We start from the raw sequence: 19,422 nt of genomic DNA, 5'->3' as shown, positions 1-19,422 counted from the left end.
AATCTGAAATCATGAAGCTTTAAACTTGACAAGGATAATAACAGAGTACAGGGTAAAATGTATAAACGGACTCACAGCAATGGCCTGCATTGGATTTGTTTCCTGAAAAAAAAAAATCAAAAAGATATTGTACATGTTGATTTTTTCATAGTGCCTAAGTACTGCAATGTTGATATACAGTGCATACTAATGGCACCAAACAGGCAAATGAAATGGTTTGGATAACAAACCTCCCAAACTCATTTGTGCAAACACTTTCACTGACCATTTTAAAGACACTTTACATGCAAGGCCTAGGTCAAATAAAACAGCCATTTCTTAATTTGCCTACCTCTTAATTTCCCAACCAGCGTGGAAGACACTAATTTTTTTTTTTAAATAGTTAGATTGTTACAGTGATCTTACAGTGGATATAAAAAGTCCGCACCCCTGTTAAAATGGCAGGTTTTTGTGATGTAAAAAATTAAACCAAGATAAACTATCTTAGAACTTTTTCTAATTTTATTGTGACATTATAATCTATTAATTAAAGGGGAAAACCATAAGAATCATTTTAGGGAGGACAATGAAAAATTGAAAATATACAATAACTTGGTTGCATAAGTGTGCACACCCCTAAACTAATACTTAATTGAAGAACCTTTAGATTTTATCACAGCATTCAATCTTTTTGGGTAAGGGTCGATCAGTTTGGCACATCTTGACTTAGCAATATTTTGCCATTCTTCCTTGGAAAAGCATTCCAACTCTATCAAATTGGCTGGGCATCTCCAGTGCACAAAGAATTCAGGAGATTGTCATATGTAGGTAGCAACCATTACATGGCAGAAATTGATGCAATTCTTTTAATGTTGCTGTAGGCCTCTTAGCAGCCTCCCTGACCAGTTTTCTCCTGATCGGCTCATCAATTTTAGAGGGACGTCCTGTTCTTAATAGTCGTGCCATGTTTCCTCCACTTGCTGATGATTGTATTCACAGTGGTATATCCAATGCCTTGGACATTTTATTGTAATACCCTCCTGACTGATATTTTTCAACAATGAGATCCTGTACCTGCTTTGTAAGCTTTGTGGCCCATTGCTTTTCCAGTTGGATGTTACCAACAAGATGTCAGGAAAATCTAATAGGAACAGCTGCACTTTATTTGGGGGTAATCAGTCACTGTAATTGATGGCAGGTGTACACTATTTAGTATTTAACATGAGTTTGAATGTGATTGGTTGATTCTGAACACTGCCACATTCTTATAAAAGGGTGTGCACACTTATGCAAGCTGGGTTTTGGTTTTCATTTTTGCTTTTCTTCCCCCCCAGAAAAAAAAAAACCTTTCTGGGTGTTTGTCATTTGATACATATTCATATGTTGCAATTTCACAATAAAGGTGAAAAATGTCCTGACATGATTTAACTCAGTTTCTTTTTTTCTTTTTTTTTTTACATCACAGAAACCTGCCATTTTAACAGGAGTATGTAGACTTTTTATATCCAGTGTAACTCTTTGGGTTATTTTATTTAACCTTTTTCTTTTATAGCTTACTCTGACTAAGCCAAGATTAGAAGCATTTTTTGTTTTTGCAAAAACACATTAGCTTAACCACTGCAAGCTTGTTTACTTGCTTTGACTTCTAAGTTAAATGGACAAAGTGTACCAGGGTCAGTAAACCAGCTCACACAGCAAGGCCCATGCAGCGCACATTGATATTTACAGTACAGCCATGGAGGCAATACAGTCCACCACTGGACTCCAAAGCAGCCTGGAGAGGAAAAAAAAGTAGAATGAAGATGGGATAAAAAAGGTTTAAACTAAGAAAAATTATCAAGAACATTATACCACACTGTGGTGACAGTAAAATCCAAAAATAAAAAGAACAAAGCATCTAATCTTATCTCTGGAGGTCCATGGTGACATGCAGTGAGGTTGAACAGATGTGGACAAAGCTGAATTAAACTGCATTACCAGTGGGGGCTAGACCAAAAAAAAATGACACTGGTACTCATACTCAAACCAACTGAGAGCACTGAGAGATAAGTCTGGCCTTGATAAAGCTGGTGACTGCTTTGGCTTGTATAAGTATAATGTGTAAATATTAACAATAGGTATAAACATTGCTTATGTTTGTCTATTAGCTATTTTTCATATTTATCAGCATTTTTGACACACATACATAATGTTGTAGGTGTTTTTGCTCTTGTACTTACATCAACCTGACTGAGGACGACATCTACGATGCTCCCAACGACAATGAGGAAATCAAACACGTTCCATGGGTCTCCAAAGTAACCCTGCAGAAAGTGTCCAAGAATGTGAGCAAACTCTCTCAGGGAGGAACTCAATCAGGAATATTTATTTTTTTTAATTGCACAGGAGTTTGCATTACCTTTACTTTGAAAGCAATGAGTTTGACAATCATCTCAATTGTAAAAAGGACTGTGAAGATGACATTTAGAGTGTCTGACAGTTTGGTTATGTGGTCTGACTGATTACAGTGCTGCATTACAAAAGACAAGGAAAGCACTTAGATAATTAATATTGGTATTTTCGAAATGAAATAAAAAAAACATAATAATTTAACAGTAAAATACGTTAATAGTCAACAGCCAAAGACTGTAATTCATCTTATATGCATAGTAGAGAAACACACACCTGCATTCCCAGACACAATGTGTTGAGTATGATGAGGAAAAACATGAGGTACTCAAAGTAGCAGGAGGTCACCAGGTACCAGAACTGGTACTGGAAAGGGTTCTTAGGGATGTAGCAGCGGAGGGGCCGAGCTTTCAGCGCATACTGTACACATTGGCGCTATGGTGGAAATATCATACAAACCACATAGATTAGAGGAACTACGGCTAAAATAGCCATCTTTTAAGTAAGGAGAAAAAAATTATGGGGTGTGCTATTTAGGAAATTTTCAACAATGGGGTAGTGTGATGCAACATGAGGTGGAGTTATTGTTACCACTCCAAAGTTGATTCTTTTCCAATAACAGCACATCCCATAGTGCTCTATTATCCTTATACCATGGCAATTTTAATACCATCATAATAACCTTTAAGGGTACATACATTTTATGTTTCATACACCATTGCTGGAGGACTTATGTTAGACTTATGTTGAAAAATTGTTAATAAATAGTATGTGACTGTATTTACATAATGAAGGGTAGCCTCTTTGTATCTGTAATTTTTTATTCTTATCTTGCAAGTTTATATTTGTTTTTGTTTTTTTACTAAGACCACATTCAGAAATCGTTGAGACCTCTTTAATGAAGCATCCACCTTACCTTTTCGAAAGTGTATTTACTTAACAATGAGAACTAAGCATTATTTCATCTAATGTAAATTGTAGGCATTTAATCATGTTCCAGTGTTCCACAAAACATAAAAATAAACTGCTTACCTGGTTCTTGTCCAGCTCACAGTCCTTGTACTCCTGCTCGCCCTGCTCTCGGAAAGTGACAATGACAAAGCCGACGAAGATGTTCATCATAAAGAAAGCGATGATAATAATGTAAATGATGAAGAAGATGGAAATGTCCACACGGTTATTATAAACCGGGCCCCTGTCTTCTGCATCTGAATCTATAGCTTTATAAAGCAACCTGTGGAACAGAAATAATGGGGGGGGGGGGGGGGGTTTAAAATCAGATGTCCTTAAAGCATCAATACGAAAGCACTGAAAACTGCAAAAGGATGAGTTTAAACATACACTTCCAGAATTGCTGTCTATAGAAGCAATGCCTCCTCCATACTCACTCTGGCCAGCCTTCAAACGTGGAGACAGTGTAGAGTGTGAGCATGGCCTTCAGTACATTATCAAAGTTAAAGTCACTATTGACCCACTCTCGTCCACGGACCTCCATGTCGTGGAGAGTGTTCTGCACATGATGCACATAAGTTCCCCTGAGAACAACAAAGAAAACCCTTGTAAACAGAAACTTAACCACATTAGAACATTATTTGTAATGTCTAGAAGTTTAAAGAACTACAGTAATACACCTCTTAAAAGGAATCTGAATAGCTGATATATAAAATATCTTGAAAAAAGATAAGACCAGTGTACTCACCGACATTCCACCTCAGTCAGTTTCAATGGATCTGTACAATAGTAGAACTTGCCCTAATGAAAATATAAACATCATAAGTACTAACAAATCATTTCCCTGCAAGCAAGGCAATATCTACCACGGCAGGTTGTATTTTCATCTCACCTTGAAGAGTTGGACTCCAATGCAAGAGAACATGAAGTTTAAGAGCATGGTGACCAGTATGATATTGCCAATGGTTTTGATGGCCACAAACACACACTGGACCACATGCTACACAAAGAAAACAGATTTTTAATTACATATCCAAAGCAAAAGTTTGATAAACCCCAGATAAAACATGTAATAAAGACTGCATTCAAAGCATAAACAATTGCTGTATAGGATAATCCTTATTTCAAAATGTACATACCTTTAATCCTTTGGCTCTATTCATGGCCCTCAGTGGCCTCAGAACTCTCAACACCCTGAGAATCTTCACCACAGAGATGGCACTGGACCTGTACAGGGAAAACTCCACACACTCAGCACAAGCACAGGATATCAGGCACTAGATAAACAGGCGGGATTGCTCTTTTATTATATATACATGAAACTGGACTCATGACCTCATACTACCTCTCATCATAATGAATTTAAATAAATGCTAAAATATACATAATCTTTCATAAAAATAACAAAAAAAAAACACCTTTGGTCACCCTTACAGAAAAGTCATGATTTGGATGATGTACTTTTTTTTTTTTAGACATTTCACAATATGTTTCCCTTCTTTTCACATGTTTTTTTAAATACATGATTAATTTATTTTCACATTTTCATTTTTTGCATGTGGATTCATTTTTTAAGTCTTTTTCAAATGAGGTCACATATTTTTCATGTCCAACATGTTTACTTGAGTTCACATGTGCAATTTCAAGGCATAAGATGATGCGAGGCACCTTCACATGGTTTCCACACAGGATCACATATTACATATATAATCACATATGAAATTATGTGACTTTTTCATAAGGGTAGTTAGGCAATGGTTGCTGAGATTAAAGCAAATTCATGTCAATTCCCCTCAACCTCAAACATGTTCTTGATAGGTTTTTTTTGTTTACTGGAACTTCCACTTTTGTGAAATTTTTCCAATTAGGCACTCTTTTAACGAGTTATGCTATGACCCGTTTCATTGTGTACAAAATATATCAGTCAGATTTACTGTATTCGATTTAGTTTTGAAACCGCACAGATGATTGAGGTACTAATAGTGTTAATGAAGACAATGGCTGCAGTCTATAATGGAGACTATACTCTACTCCCTCCAAAAGCCATACGCAGTTAGAATTCCTTTGTATAGCAGTCAAAAGTAATGGTTGTTTTGCTACTGTCACATACTCAGACATGTTAAAAAAAAAAAAAAAAAAAAAAAATACAGAAAAAAACAACAAAAAAAAACAATTATGACTAGACCAGCAAAGCAGTCTCCTATTATGAGTTTCCTTTACCATTTCCACTTCACATAGGCTGAGCTTGTAAAGCAGGCTAAGTTCTAAATGCATAAGTAAATAATAATTAAAAATGCATAAGCTACAGCAATTTTCCTATCTATCTATCTATCTATCTATCTATCTATCTGTCTGTCTGTCTGTCTGTCTGTCTGTCTGTCTGTCATTCTATCATTCTATCTACAGTATGTTATCCAAGGTAGTGCTTAAAACACAGAACCCGAACTAGACATCTCATGCACAATACTTTGCCTGTTTTATTCCTTTTAGTTACAATTTACAAAACATTGAATCTCAGGAAAGTGTCCATATTGATGTTTCCTTCAAAATTACTGTTTAGAAGGAGCCTTTAAAGTAAATGCATTTCATTATTCACTTCAGAATATTCACCAACAAATGGCTTCTGTGAATGGTTCTCCATTAAAGTATGTCTATCATGTATTATTATTATTATTATTATTATTATTATAGTTATATAAGAACTTACTCCAGCCCCATAGACATTAGGGAAACCACAACAACAATGAGATCCAGAATGTTGAAGGCATTTCGGCAGAAGGAGCCCTTGTGCAGGAAGGCACCATACACAGTCATCTAAACCATGACATTCAAGACACACAAGTTCATTTCAGCATAATGTGTCAGGAAGTCATTTTGAATTCTTGAAATTAAATTTGAATAATTCATTAAAGAAGTAACTTACCTTAAGGACAATCTCAATGGTGAAGATCGTTGTGAAGACAATATCAGCATAAGCCAAGATCTATAAAATAGTCAGGTGTATTTGGCATTATAATGGCTTTGTTATATATTTGTCATTTTGGTTGAATGCAAATAATAGTGCAGAACAAGTAAGCTTTGGTTTTTCTTTGTTGGCACCTTGTTTCTGAAGGATTTGGGGTCAATGGGATCTTCAGCAGCCAGAGAGATGCTGCTGAGGAGGATGAGGAGAAGGATGAAGTTTGTGAAAGGGGTTGCGTTGATAGCCCGGTGGCACAGTTTACGGAACCTGTCAGTGAAAACCACAGCACACATACAGACAATGAAAAATGTGTTTATTCACACCCATTAACTCAAACTCTGGCCAACAATTGACAATCTGCTTTTACGTTCCATTCACCTAAGTGCACAACCTGTTGCTATTGTAAAATAAGACACTGCTATTGGTGGATACAACAACTTTTTTTTCTGGGGGAACTTAATTTGTTGTTGGTTGGCAACTGATGTGTGGTTTAAATTCTACTTGAAAATCAACCTGCTATTTTCTAATTACTTAGCCTGTGTGATTTTAGAAACAGTAAACACAGAAAGTGATTTTAATGTAGTGTTGAACATATTTAATAAACTGCATAAATCATTCACTGTAAATGTAAAACCTAATTCGAACCACTTGGAAAAACTGTACATGACAGTATAACTGTGAGGGCTTTTAAGAGAGAAAATTCTATGAGATGTGAATTCTAAGATGTGAACAATTTACTTGTTCTGTGGGCCAAAGATGAAGAAGGAGCTGGCTTCAGGCATTGGAACCACTGTCTCTTTAAGCTGAAGATCAGCCATAGGTCTGGGTCTTGGACTGAGAGGGATCTCTGGCTCTTCCTCCTCATCATCACCTGAGCAATAAAATAAGTTAAGTTATTAACTTCATAACTAAGCTTTAATAAGTTTTAAAGTTAGTAAAAAAAAAAAATACATTGTCCTGTTAGTTCACAGTTCAGATCAATAAGACTGACCTCACTTCTAGAATTAAGCCTATGGACATTGACAGGAATGTGATCTAACTGATATAAAAGCAAAGTGAACAATGCTCATTAGTAACTGAAAACTGCTGATCTTTAGAAAGAACCACCCTATTTATGGATACTTCATTATTTTTAACACCGTCCCATAAATGACCATAGGCACATGTGGTTAGTATTTAGCATGACCAATAATAGTGCTGCTATCCTTGCAAATATACCAATGCCTAATTTAGAGTCGCAGCTTAAGCCAGGAAGGGGTTTTAGTGTTTGTGTTGGTTACCTGGAAAATCAGCAGGAGGAAACGGGTCCTTCACTTCTTTTACATTTGATTCAAACTCATCCACTTTAAGCTACAAGAAACATACATGGCCAGAAGATAGGAAAATGACATTAATATAGTTAATGAGATCATTTACAGATGGGTAACAAATTAATTTATTAACTAATTAATAAAGGAATTCATGACTCTGTTATGCCATGTGGCCAGGGTCAAATTCAATTCGATTTTATTTGTATAACACTTTCAACAAATGACAATGTCACAAAGCAGCTTTGCAGAAATCCATATGTAGATTTAGATCCCTGATGCACAAGACAGAGGAATCAGTTGCAAGGGAAAAATTCCCTGAAAGAACATGAGGAAAAAACCTTAAGAGGAACCAGACTCAAAAGGGAACCTACCCTCTATCTGGCGATATATCTGGTGAAGTTGGCACCCCATGAAATTAAATCGATCCAAATCGGTGCCGTTCATTTGTGTTTGGTTTGGTTATGTTCAAATAAAACACTGTAAGTGTTTCCCTTCCTTAGATATAACAAGAATGTTTTCGGGACCGGTGATGTCATTTTCCACCCCATTTCTCCTAAATTGCACAAAACCGGTGCCATTTGTTTGTGCTCAATTTGTTTTTGCAGCAGTAATCAGCACAAACCAATAGCATAGTTTTGGTCATTATTTAATTTCATGGGGTGCCAACTTCATGGAGATACCAGATAGGGGGTTTTGCTGATATGTTTTAGGTGTACCTGTTCCCTTAGAGGGAAGCAACACTAATTCATCCTTTATCCTATGCTGAATTATTTCTATCCTAATGGGAGTGGTCTCTTCCAGGATGACCACATCCACAGGCTATGAGGGCTTACTGAATGGTTTGATTAGTAAATTATATGTTAAGGCTTTCACAGTGATCGTATCTCAACACTGAACATCTGAAGGGACGTTGGACCAAAGTGTTAGACAGCACCCTCCACCACCATCATGAATACTCCAATTGAAGAAATATTTTTGGAAAGGAACATCTTGTGTGTCATGGCCAAATACCTTATTAAAACACATTGGTTTTCTTTTAATTTGCCACCTGTGTGTATAATGGCCAAAGCACGGAAGAACATTCAATCACACAATAATATTCCTATCCTTGACTTGACTTGATTCCTTGACTTCATCAATAAGTTGAGGAAAATCAGAAATGTCAGTATAGTATTTCATTGTAAGGAAACCTTTATAACAGAGCAGTGTCCTATCAGGTGTTAATACCTTCGCTGTCGTGGGCATGCCTTCAGCCTTATGTTTGCTTTTGACCACCACAGCTTTTTCGTCCTCACTCTTCTGTGACTGGGGTCCTCTGAAGGAAGAAATCAGAAGATTCTACAGAACTTGCGTGAAATGCCAACTTTATAAGACAGAGAAGTGGTACAGAGTCTTAAGTTTCATGGCTAATTAATTGAGTATGCATACCTCATGAGCTTCTTTCTAGCTTTCTCCTCCTCCCTTTCTTTTTGTGCTGATGAAAGGCTTTCAGCTTCACCTAGGTTATCCACAGCAATGGCCAAGAACACATTCAAGAGGATGACTAACCACAGCTCAGGAAAACAACCTTTAAAAATGTTCAAACACTGCCATCACTAGTGGTCTTTACATGAATATGGTAGATCTAACATAAACATTTGGAAGGATACAGTTTCCACAGACATACAGGATGATGAAATAAATGCAGACAAGAATTCCTGGGAAAGTTGGTCCACCATGAGCCATAATACCATTGTACATGATGGAATCCCACTCCTCCCCAGTCAGAACCTGGGGAAAAAAACATCATTTAGGATGTGATCTAGTATCAAAAAATAGAAAGACTCTAAAAGACGTGGAGAGGCTTCCTTTTGTTATTATGTTTCAAAACTGCGGAACTCAACACTATGATACATTAAGCAGTCAAGACCCATACACTCTATTAAAAAGCATTTTTATTGGACATATAATTAAAATAACTTTCTCTAGTTTGGTTTTTCATTTGGTTCATTTTATTTCATTTAAATATTTTAATATGTTGAATTATTTTATTTTTATTTTATTTATCTTATTCTATTTGATATATTTCATTTATTCTGTATATGTGTATTTTTATGTCTTTACCTCTGTTTTTGTACATATTTTACTGTGCAACTATTACTTTGTATCATTTCATTTTTAATACTTGAATGTACAGCATTTTGAGCTACCACATCTATGCTACCACATCTCTATACATTTTATATATAAAGTTTATTGTTATATCTTGTATATTATTATTAAGTATTAAAACATATGTTCAGTAATAACGTGTGCACCTGGAACACACTAATGAGAGCCTGTGGGAAGTTGTCAAAGTTGCTGCGCTGCAAGGGCCTGTCAGGGAAGTTGAATTTGCCTCCAAACACTTGCATGCCCAGGAGAGAGAAGATAACAATGAAGAGGAAGAGCAGGAGGAGTAGGGAGGCGATGGAACGGATTGAGTTTATCAGAGAGGCCACAAGGCTGCTCAGAGATGTCCAGTATCTAAGAGACAAAAAATAAACTGTAGTAATCGAGATATGAATTGCCCAACAAAATGTTAGATTTAGGTGAATTACTGTTTTTTTTTTTTTTTTTAAAAAAACAACAACTTTGTCTTAGAAGAAGTAATTACTGTGTCAAAGTTTACCAGTAAGTCGGGATTTTTTAAAAAAGTGTTATTTAAATCTACTTGTGTCCTCAGCTGGATAACTCACTTTGTAACCTTCATCAGACGTAGGAGTCGAATACACCTCATCACAGAGATACCCAGTGATGTCATCACATTTGCTGAGACCAGGATGATCTCCAGTATGCCCACAGTAACAACAAAACAGTCAAAACGGTTAAAGATCGACATGAAGTACATTCGTAGGCCAAAAGCATACATCTTCATGACCATCTCGATTGCAAAACAGGTGAGCAGGATCTTGTTGACGGTATCTGTGGGATCAAAAATATGCTAAGCAAACTTTTATGGGTTTGAAAATCCCTAGATTTCCCTCAGGCAAAACAGACCTTGAAACTGGGTCATCCATTCAGACTGGGGGTGATGTTCTGAGGCAATGGCGAGAGTGTTGAGTAACACGACCAGGATCACCAGACAGTAGAACACCTTGGACTTCACCCAGACAGTACACTTCCTCCGTAAGACACGGTTATAGCGACGAGCAAGGCGACTAGGAGTCAGATTGTGAAAGTAATAATAATGATGATGATAATAATAATAATAATAATAACAGATTCTTTTAGATCACTTACAAGTAATACACTACACGGTTTAAACCCTCTGTTTTATAAAGGCTGTCTGTCTCTGAACCACTGTCCTTCAGAGGAAGAAGACCTGTTGACAAAAGTAACATGATCATAAACTGACACAATTTGCCTTTTTAATGGCTATTTGCCAGGAGCAAAATGGTAGCACAGACACAAATATAAATTAATGTAATGCAGTGGAAACCCAGATCTTCAAAATCAGTACCTATAGTTTCTAATAAATATATATTCTGAGTACCTAATCCTTCCTGATCAGCATCCAAAATTTCAGCATGTGTAATCCATTCCATGTAACCTTTCAGATCTTCATCCATCTGCTCTCGCTCTCGTAACTTCTGGTACTCCCCTCTGGACCTACATTTTTCTCTCTCCTTACTAAACTCCCTACAGAGAGGATGGAAGCGCATGAATGAAACCAACCTCATATGTATATGACACTAAGCAATAGAATAGTTTGTAAGTAGTTAAATTATGAACTTGCTGATTCACAATACATAAAGTCAGACTTATGGATTGTGGATTTAAAAGGGAATCTCCAACTATAGAAATCTTACCTAACAGATCAGGAAGCATATTGTGTGCAGCTGTAGGGAGGTAGGGCTGTGTAAGAGCTTCTAACATATAAAGTGGATTATCACTTACCCACTGAGGACGCCAAGAATCAGGTTGAGGACAAAGAAAGAGCCAAGCAGAATCAGAGACACAAAGTAAACCCATGGCCATTCGTTGCCAATAGCATCATTAACCTGAAGGAAAACACAAGCTGTGCTTTACTTTTAAATCCTTACGTCAGCAGAACTTATGATTATTCTAAAGACGTAGAGTTAAAAAAAAAAAAAAATTTTGATGAAGTGTTTACACTTACCCAGTAGAGAACATTAGTCCAGCTCTCCATGGTGATACATTGGAACACTGTGAGCATGGCAAAACCAAAATTATCAAAATGGGTGATGCCCCAGTTGGGTCCTGGCCATCCAGCCCTGCATTCTGTGCCATTGATGCTGCAGCGGCGTCCATTTCCTGCCTGGGCACAAGGTGATGCCACTTCATTCTCCATTAAGGCAATAATGTCTGTGACACAAGACAAGGTGAACAGTCATAAAAAATGCCTAATATTAATTCAGTATGAGAAAATATCCCCATTATTATTAGAGAGGATTAATAGTTATTAATCAGTATAGTAACACTTTCTATAAAGCGAAGGTCATATTTATAACAATATACAAATCCATTCATATGTTATAATGCATTCACAAGGTATTATACACATTATTTATGAAAACCCATTAGATTATATAGCCATATGTGCGTTATAATATTTACATTTAAATGTACGGCATTTGGCAGATGCCCTTATCCAGAGCGACTTACAGAAGTGCTTTGAAGTCTCTATCAATATATAGATCCTGATACTGTTTCAGTAGATCATGGACTAAGTGTATTATCAGTATAAGTACTGTTCATAATGCATTATAACATCAATACCAAAGACAATGAGCCCTCATTTGTGTAGTGCATCATGATTCACTTGATTTTTTTTTTGTTTTAATTTCCTCAACGTTATCATATCTTACTATAAAACTGGGGCTGAATTTCTTTGAGAGTTATGATAAATGTGTTATAAACACCTCTTATAACATTTTATAATTCTGTTGACAATTTATAAATGAATTACAAACACTGCTATAAACTGTAATGCCTTTTCAAATAACTGTAACGATGTATATAGTGTCTTATGAATGCATTACAGCATGCTATGAAATATTCATAGGTTGTTAAATACATATAAAGCCTTCATATAAAGTATTGCCATAGGGTAATTAATCTAATCCAAGCAACAGAAGACATCAGTAGATAAAAATTGACCCTACCTGTGCCTTCATAGTAACAAGTCTTGTGCATCTTGCATTTAAACAGCTCCAAACCCATTATAGCATAAAGGGTGACCATGAAGAAGACCAGAAGAGCGATGTGGAATAGAGGCAGCATACCTTTCATAACAGAGTTCATAACCACCTGCAAGCCTAGAGAGGAGCAACATGTTGAAACAAATTATTCCATGGTGGGTTTAAATTGGAGCAGCATGGTAATGTGGGAGGCTCTTACTGGGAACTCCAGAGACAAGACGAAGTGGTCGGAGGACTCGAAAGGCTCGGAGAGCTTTCATATCAAACCCTCCTCCTCCTTTCTCTATGGGGACTCCAGCTATTTTATTGATGGTGTCAACTGCCAGGGTAAAGAGCCTGAAAACAGTAAAACAATCATAGTTTTATCAGAGAAATTGTAACAAGAAATCATGTGAACTAGAAACAGTTGAAAAAAGTTAGTTTTACAATGTAACGAAAAGCCATTATTAAAAATTGTAGTAATGATTATACAGTTTCCGTAACACACTGATCGACAATTACTTTCTGTAAAAAGAGCACATGCAAATTAGTAGCTAAAATAACATATGGAACAACATTTAGTGTTTATTTTTTATTATATAAAAGCTCAAATTGTAGGTCATCAAAATGTTTGTAAGGACATATAGTGCATGCATCCACAAGTATTTATGTATATATTAAAATGAAGCAAAATCAGGCATTGTTTTAAGGAGGCTGTTTTGGTCCATTTTGATGAAAAGCATTGAAATGTAAAGATCAGTGGCCAGATTCATCTCACCCCATAAACACGATGACAAAGTCCAGTATGTTCCAACAGTTCCGTAAATATGCGCCTTCGTGAAATAACAGCCCATATGATACTACCTTCAGGAAGCACTCCAGAGTGAAAACTATCAAAAATATATACTCCAGGCTCTCCTGCAGAACAACAAATAGCTTTGTCAGATGATTATTCCATTTTATATAACACATGTAATGTATATAGTACTGAAAGAATCCCAATGTGTACCGGAATAGAAAAGAGGTATTTTAGTGTAAACAACACTGAATGTGTGCAGTGTGCATTGCTGTTAATTCGCAGTCATATCACAAATAATAGTCATATCTTGCTGTGTATCTGCACCAACATTAACCAATAATTTCAGCAAACTATGTTTGTAACCAAGAATGAACATACTATAGGGAATGAACCGATAATATCAATACAGATATGAACAGGAGTTGCACTTTTTGTTTTTTGTATTTTGTTCTTAGAAAACTTGTCAGAAGGATTCACATTCAAGATGTCAGATATGAAGCTTGCATGGCAAAGAAATATTTATTAACATGAACATGAATATGAATGTGCATCAGTCTTTAGTAGCTGCCTGGATTGGGTCAGAGGATTTACATCAGGCTAGTAGTTTGTTTTGGAAAACAGAGCAACTAAATTTGGTAGAAAGAATCATGGACAGCAAACAAATACTACTACTTTATTGGGAATGGGATTTAAAAACAGTCCCATGAACATCTGTGGTTGATTGTCCAGTTATGAACTTGAGTAATGAGATTGAGGAACTGTCAGAATTCACAGACCATGTGGACAGTGGTGACATTTTTACCTCATGAAAAAATGTGGTCTGGTTTAGGCTAAGCCCACTGGTAAGAATAAAGATATGAATCATTTAAATACTAATCTTCTACTGTTCTACACTGTTGTGATCTGCAAACAATTGTACAGAGAGAATTCATTTACATTTATTCACTTAGCAGACGCTTTTATCCAAAGCGACTTACAAATGAGCATTCAGCTACGCCCTAATTTATTTTACATAGAAACTGCACAGAGCTCATGCAGGCACAGTACAAACAGCATGGGACTCCTGCTTGTTTCACATACAAGGAATAGGAAATGGAATCTTCCATTCAGGTATGCACAGTTATTCTTAGTTTCCTAATCCATTTTTAAATACAAGTATGCTAAAACAGCATTATATAATGTAATTATATAACTACTGTACTGCTAGGAATGTTAAAATCCTAAATATATCCTAAATATATCGTAAATATTTCATTTAAAAGTGCAAATATTCTCAGATCAGTCTTACACACGCACAGATTTACCAAGTAATTCACTTATGGCATATCAGTTGTTAAAAACTAATCATAATCATACTCCAGGAAAATTCAGAACCTTCGCTGCAGAAATTCAACCAAGCTACATCTTTGGATGAGAGAGCTGATTTGGGCAGAGACTGCAACACCCAACTCTCAGCTTGAATTTCATGATGTGCATCTGAGCAATGGCCAGGCTACAAGTTAATGTCACAGCTGGGGGTAAATAGCCAGTAACTGTAGAAATCATGACACATTAGAAATACAACACTCTAGTAAGTAACATACTATTAGAGATCTGGGAATATGATTGAGCATACTCAGCTTGGCAGTGGATCTGACTGAGATATTTAAAAATGTGCTTGAGTGAATTTTGAATTTTGTTGATTATAAGTTGTAAATTCCTTCTTATGTATTTTCTGATTCTGATTGAGTCCTTTTACCATGAATATGTTTCTGCATTAGTTTTTTTTTTTTAATCCACATTCTTTACTTAAAATAGCACATCATATGAATTTAGACCTATTTCTAAATATCACATATTAAAAAATAAATGGGTTGTTCATGAGTTAAAAAAAAGGATAAAATATTATACCTGAAATAAAATTAAGTCTTCCATCATAGTTATAAACAAAAATGGCTAATACTCAGTTTATTTATGTTATTTCGAAGATCAAAATGATAGAATTATTATAATTTTTTTTTAAATATAGCAATATTCTTGATGTACATAATTTCTGCAGAACTTGTATGATACAGCTGATTAAAAAAAAATCTAAGGTGTTCATTGGGATTTTATTTTAAACGTTTCTAAAGATTTACTGTACCAGAGACATGCTGCATTGAGAATGACAAAAAATTTTATTATGTTAAATTATAGTAATGCTTTCAAATGGTTTAAAGGAGATTTACATCTTGTATTTTCCTAAAGCTTTAAACTGACAATTGACATCCATGTGTGGACACTATGCATGAAAGGGTTAACATACTCTGACAAAAATAAAAAATTAAAAAGCTATAGACATAACAGCATTAGGTACAATAAGGCTCTGACAAGAGGAAAAGGCTTTTATTAGTATCAACTAAAACGGCAATATGAGCAATAAACTCGTTTGGAACATCATTTAAAAATACTCCCCTAGATGTTTGCATGTAACTTTGAACCTCACACTCATTCCTGTGGATTGCAACGCCTTGGCTTCATGCTAGTCCTGACCAAGGGTCTAAATATAAAGTTGAGAATGATAAACAGTACCAACTCTAGTCATCGAGCTTTCGTTCCAGCTTTCGAGTCAAAACGTCTTACAGACTCACATAGAATACAAGGGGGTCACAGAAGCAATTGTGTCAAACCCACACATATGAGTTGGAGAATACCTGAAATATTATTAATTACTTTAAATGATTAATAGAAGTTATGTTTTTATATTCGTCCGAATTACCAAAAGTAAAGAACATTTACGAGGACTGTCACAACCACCCCACTACATTCAGGATTCTTTGAATGGTTCTAGCTTTCTAAATGGAAACCCTACATTGTATGGTTTTAGATAGAACATTTAAAGGTTCCACTAGTGCAGAGGTAGTCTATTGGATACGGACCCAGCAAAGCAGATTGAAACAAGCACTCAAAAACACTGCAACTGAACTGATCAGTTTGTATCCCTGCTTATGTACAGCAAAAACAGAAGTCTCATTTATTCAGAGTGCACAGCACTATTCAAAAATAGTGATATGAAGAGCCGCTATAAAACAAAATATAACCACTTCAAATTGATGTGTCTTATTTATAGCCATGAGCTAATCACTAATGGGTAAGCATGAAAAGGTAACTGCTGTCACCATTCAGCCATGTTAGATACTTAATAAGCTAAGATTGATGTAGCTGAACCTTTACAAATTTTCATTAAAGACCCCTGCCCTGGAAGGACAAATGTTTTTTTTTTCTTTCTTTCTGTAATTCTATACTCTTAAAACAAAAGTAATACAATAGTTTAGATAATTATGTTTGTAATGTATGTCAAAGTGTACCATTTGGATTTTAAGCCAAATCACATAAGTTAGATACATGAATACACATAAGTAATAACGACAGTAAAGTAATAATTCTGACTACATTATCTTGGGTAAATACTGCCAAATGGAAAATAAAAGGGTTTGGGCTTCTATAGGCTTAGCCAGCATCTGGAGATGATACTCACCAAAGTGGAGTTGGTGGAATTGGTGTCATCCTCTGGCATTGGGAGAAACACAGCCAGAGCCACACAATTAGCAAAGATAGTGAGTAGAATGATGATCTCAAAGGGCCTGGTGGAGACTGTTCAGGAAAATACTGGCCAAGCATGATAAAACAACAACAATATGACAGAACAAACAGCTGAGCTAATGAAAGAAACCTGGATACCACTTGGCAGCAAGTGCATACAGGATTCTTAAAAAGTTGTTTTTTTTTTTGTTTGTTTTTTTTCAAATACAGGACTTGTTAAGATTCTACATTAAAGTTATGGTAGCATTTACTATTTCTCTTTTAGTGTACATTTTCCCACCATGTTCAAATATAGTTAACTAGGCAAGGCAGGGTTAGCATCCAACTTCTGCTTTTAAATTCATACTAGAATTATAAGATAACACCTTTAACAAGTCATTGATTAAACTCTATCACACTGCAAAGCAAACTTCCTTCTTGTACATATAAAGTGCTATATGAGACCTTTGTTAAGCCTTCGATATTTGCTAGCTATTTTAGCCCACGTTAGCATCCAAAACAAACTTTTGCTTGTAGTTTGTATAAAGGTATTTTACTTTCTAATCAATTCACTTAAACACTTAACTAAAATTCTGGCTTATTGGACATCGGATCTTGATCTCTTCTAGCATTTAATAATGGAGAGCGAAAACTACAGCTCTTTCACACCAAAGGCCAGGTTAATATTAAAGAAGGCCCCATGTACAAGTAAAGTTCGTATTGAACTACTGGTGGTTCGAGGCGACTTCTTAAAGGAACTTCCCTATTTTTAAAAATTGTTTGTCATGGCAGCAGCCATATTAGGATTGTTAGCTGCATTTTTTAAAAGGATTAGCTTGAACTCTTAAAACACTTTCCACAAAACAGTTCATCAAACCATAATATTGTGGTGTACAGATCAGTATGGCATGGTCAGCATGGGTCTGCTTTTGAGAGAGAGAGAGAGAGAGAGAGAGAGAGAGAGAGAGAGAGTGAGAGAGAGAGAGAGAGAGAGAGAGTGAGTGCATTCCTGCCAGCAGACTGCAGCACCTCAGAATTTCCCTGCCAGCTCAGCATCATGTCCAGCACAAATGATCTCACACAACAGCTGCATGCACCCAGAATATTGTCAAACCATTTAACCCCCCTGTTATGTTGGAAAAAAAAAGTTCATCCATTATGTTATCGGTCAAAATGACTTCCACTGTTTAAATACACACAAAAACAGCAAAGAACAACTTAAAACTGTAAACCTTTATCATGGCTTGTCTCTGACAATAAGAAGAAATATTTGCCTAAAAGCTTATGACCCTACATGAGCAAAGTAAAAAAAAATTCAAAGAGAAAAAAAGAGTTTAACCAGTATTTCAAACACCTCAAATGTGGAAATATAATAAAATGACATTTTATTTAGGCTAATAAACAGTGATATATCTGTGCTTCTTTTCCACTCTCTCCATGTCTAAAACCACATATCATTCGGCTGATCATTTAGCACACAATTAAGCTGCTCTATTGATCAAATGTATCAGTCTCTAACTAAAATAGAGCTTAACACCTTAGACAGTGTAAAGACCTGAGATATTATCTCCATTTAACCATGCGGGAGTCTCATGGATAACAAAAGCTTAACACATTCACTCAGGCTATTAATGGATTTCAAGATTTAGGAGAAAAAAACCCCCACCTGTGCTCATCATTGCAAGTATAGGCAACAGAGCCTGTCACAGATCCACAATAGATAAATAAATGATTCTCTGGTTATGTTCTTTATTCCTAGCTGCAGTGGTAAACTTACAATCTGGATACTACTACAGGTTATTAATCTGTATGTGTCTCTTCCATCATCAACTGCCACTCACAATCAAGGTCCATGTCACTGTTTCATGAAAACACAAGGTATTAATGTGTGTGTGTTTGAAGGATACTTCCACTCCACTATGTTAATGCAGGTCTTGCGGAAGGGGTTTTTGAGAGTGAAGAAGAAGAGGGAACGAGCAGGCCTGGGGTTTCCTCCAGTGGCCTGCAGTTTCTTCAGCTTCTCCCGCTGCTTCCTCTTCAGCTCCTCTTCGTTCATGATGAACGAGGCCAGGGCCGGTACTCCGCCCGAATCCATTTTGGAACCCAAAGAAAAATACCAAGTAGTCAAAAAGCCAGTTACAAAAACACCGACTTTACAATCCTTTGGTCTCTTAGATGTCCATGTGAGACCTTCACAGTTCCTCCACCTCCTCTACCCTCTGTTCTGTTTGAGCTCTCCCTCTCGCTCTGGAAAGGCCTCTCCTCACTCCTTGGCCCTGGCCCCTGCTTGGAACAGTACACCAAGCAAGGAGAAATTAGAGAAGCGCAGAG

The 19,422-nt window shown here is 36.2% G+C and overlaps 1 protein-coding gene across 2 annotated transcripts in view; it reads right to left on the bottom strand.

Moving 5' to 3' along the window:
* Window positions 1–19,406, bottom strand: part of cacna1sb (calcium channel, voltage-dependent, L type, alpha 1S subunit, b) — a 31,766-nt gene extending 12,360 nt beyond the window's left edge. The window contains exons 1-30 of one of the 2 annotated variants that reach the window (XR_008385980.1): window positions 18,999–19,406; window positions 17,048–17,153; window positions 13,531–13,670; window positions 12,973–13,109; window positions 12,738–12,890; window positions 11,732–11,937; window positions 11,509–11,612; window positions 11,105–11,250; window positions 10,852–10,933; window positions 10,609–10,769; window positions 10,308–10,533; window positions 9,888–10,095; window positions 9,240–9,360; window positions 9,019–9,133; window positions 8,818–8,905; window positions 7,561–7,630; window positions 7,019–7,151; window positions 6,418–6,547; window positions 6,242–6,301; window positions 6,026–6,132; window positions 4,458–4,545; window positions 4,211–4,318; window positions 4,067–4,119; window positions 3,756–3,902; window positions 3,400–3,601; window positions 2,644–2,802; window positions 2,378–2,488; window positions 2,199–2,282; window positions 1,706–1,753; window positions 76–102 (exon numbers count right to left, since the gene is read on the bottom strand). Coding sequence is in view for 1 of the 2 variants with exons in the window: in XM_053625224.1 (XP_053481199.1) it covers window positions 76–102; window positions 1,706–1,753; window positions 2,199–2,282; window positions 2,378–2,488; window positions 2,644–2,802; window positions 3,400–3,601; window positions 3,756–3,902; window positions 4,067–4,119; window positions 4,211–4,318; window positions 4,458–4,545; window positions 6,026–6,132; window positions 6,242–6,301; window positions 6,418–6,547; window positions 7,019–7,151; window positions 7,561–7,630; window positions 8,818–8,905; window positions 9,019–9,133; window positions 9,240–9,360; window positions 9,888–10,095; window positions 10,308–10,533; window positions 10,609–10,769; window positions 10,852–10,933; window positions 11,105–11,250; window positions 11,509–11,612; window positions 11,732–11,937; window positions 12,738–12,890; window positions 12,973–13,109; window positions 13,531–13,670; window positions 17,048–17,153; window positions 18,999–19,186 (3,708 nt within the window). In the remaining variant the exon portion in view is untranslated. The remainder of the gene's footprint in view (window positions 1–75; window positions 103–1,705; window positions 1,754–2,198; window positions 2,283–2,377; window positions 2,489–2,643; window positions 2,803–3,399; window positions 3,602–3,755; window positions 3,903–4,066; window positions 4,120–4,210; window positions 4,319–4,457; window positions 4,546–6,025; window positions 6,133–6,241; window positions 6,302–6,417; window positions 6,548–7,018; window positions 7,152–7,560; window positions 7,631–8,817; window positions 8,906–9,018; window positions 9,134–9,239; window positions 9,361–9,887; window positions 10,096–10,307; window positions 10,534–10,608; window positions 10,770–10,851; window positions 10,934–11,104; window positions 11,251–11,508; window positions 11,613–11,731; window positions 11,938–12,737; window positions 12,891–12,972; window positions 13,110–13,530; window positions 13,671–17,047; window positions 17,154–18,998) is intronic. The other variant, XM_053625224.1, reaches the window with a different exon arrangement.
* Window positions 19,407–19,422: the final 16 nt, after the last annotated feature.

The sequence above is a fragment of the Ictalurus furcatus genome, chromosome 5 (genome assembly GCF_023375685.1).
Source record: "Ictalurus furcatus strain D&B chromosome 5, Billie_1.0, whole genome shotgun sequence".
Classification (NCBI taxonomy): domain Eukaryota; kingdom Metazoa; phylum Chordata; class Actinopteri; order Siluriformes; family Ictaluridae; genus Ictalurus; species Ictalurus furcatus.
The sequence above is the reverse complement of the archived record's forward strand: the minus strand, read 5'-3'. Positions and strand labels throughout refer to the sequence as shown.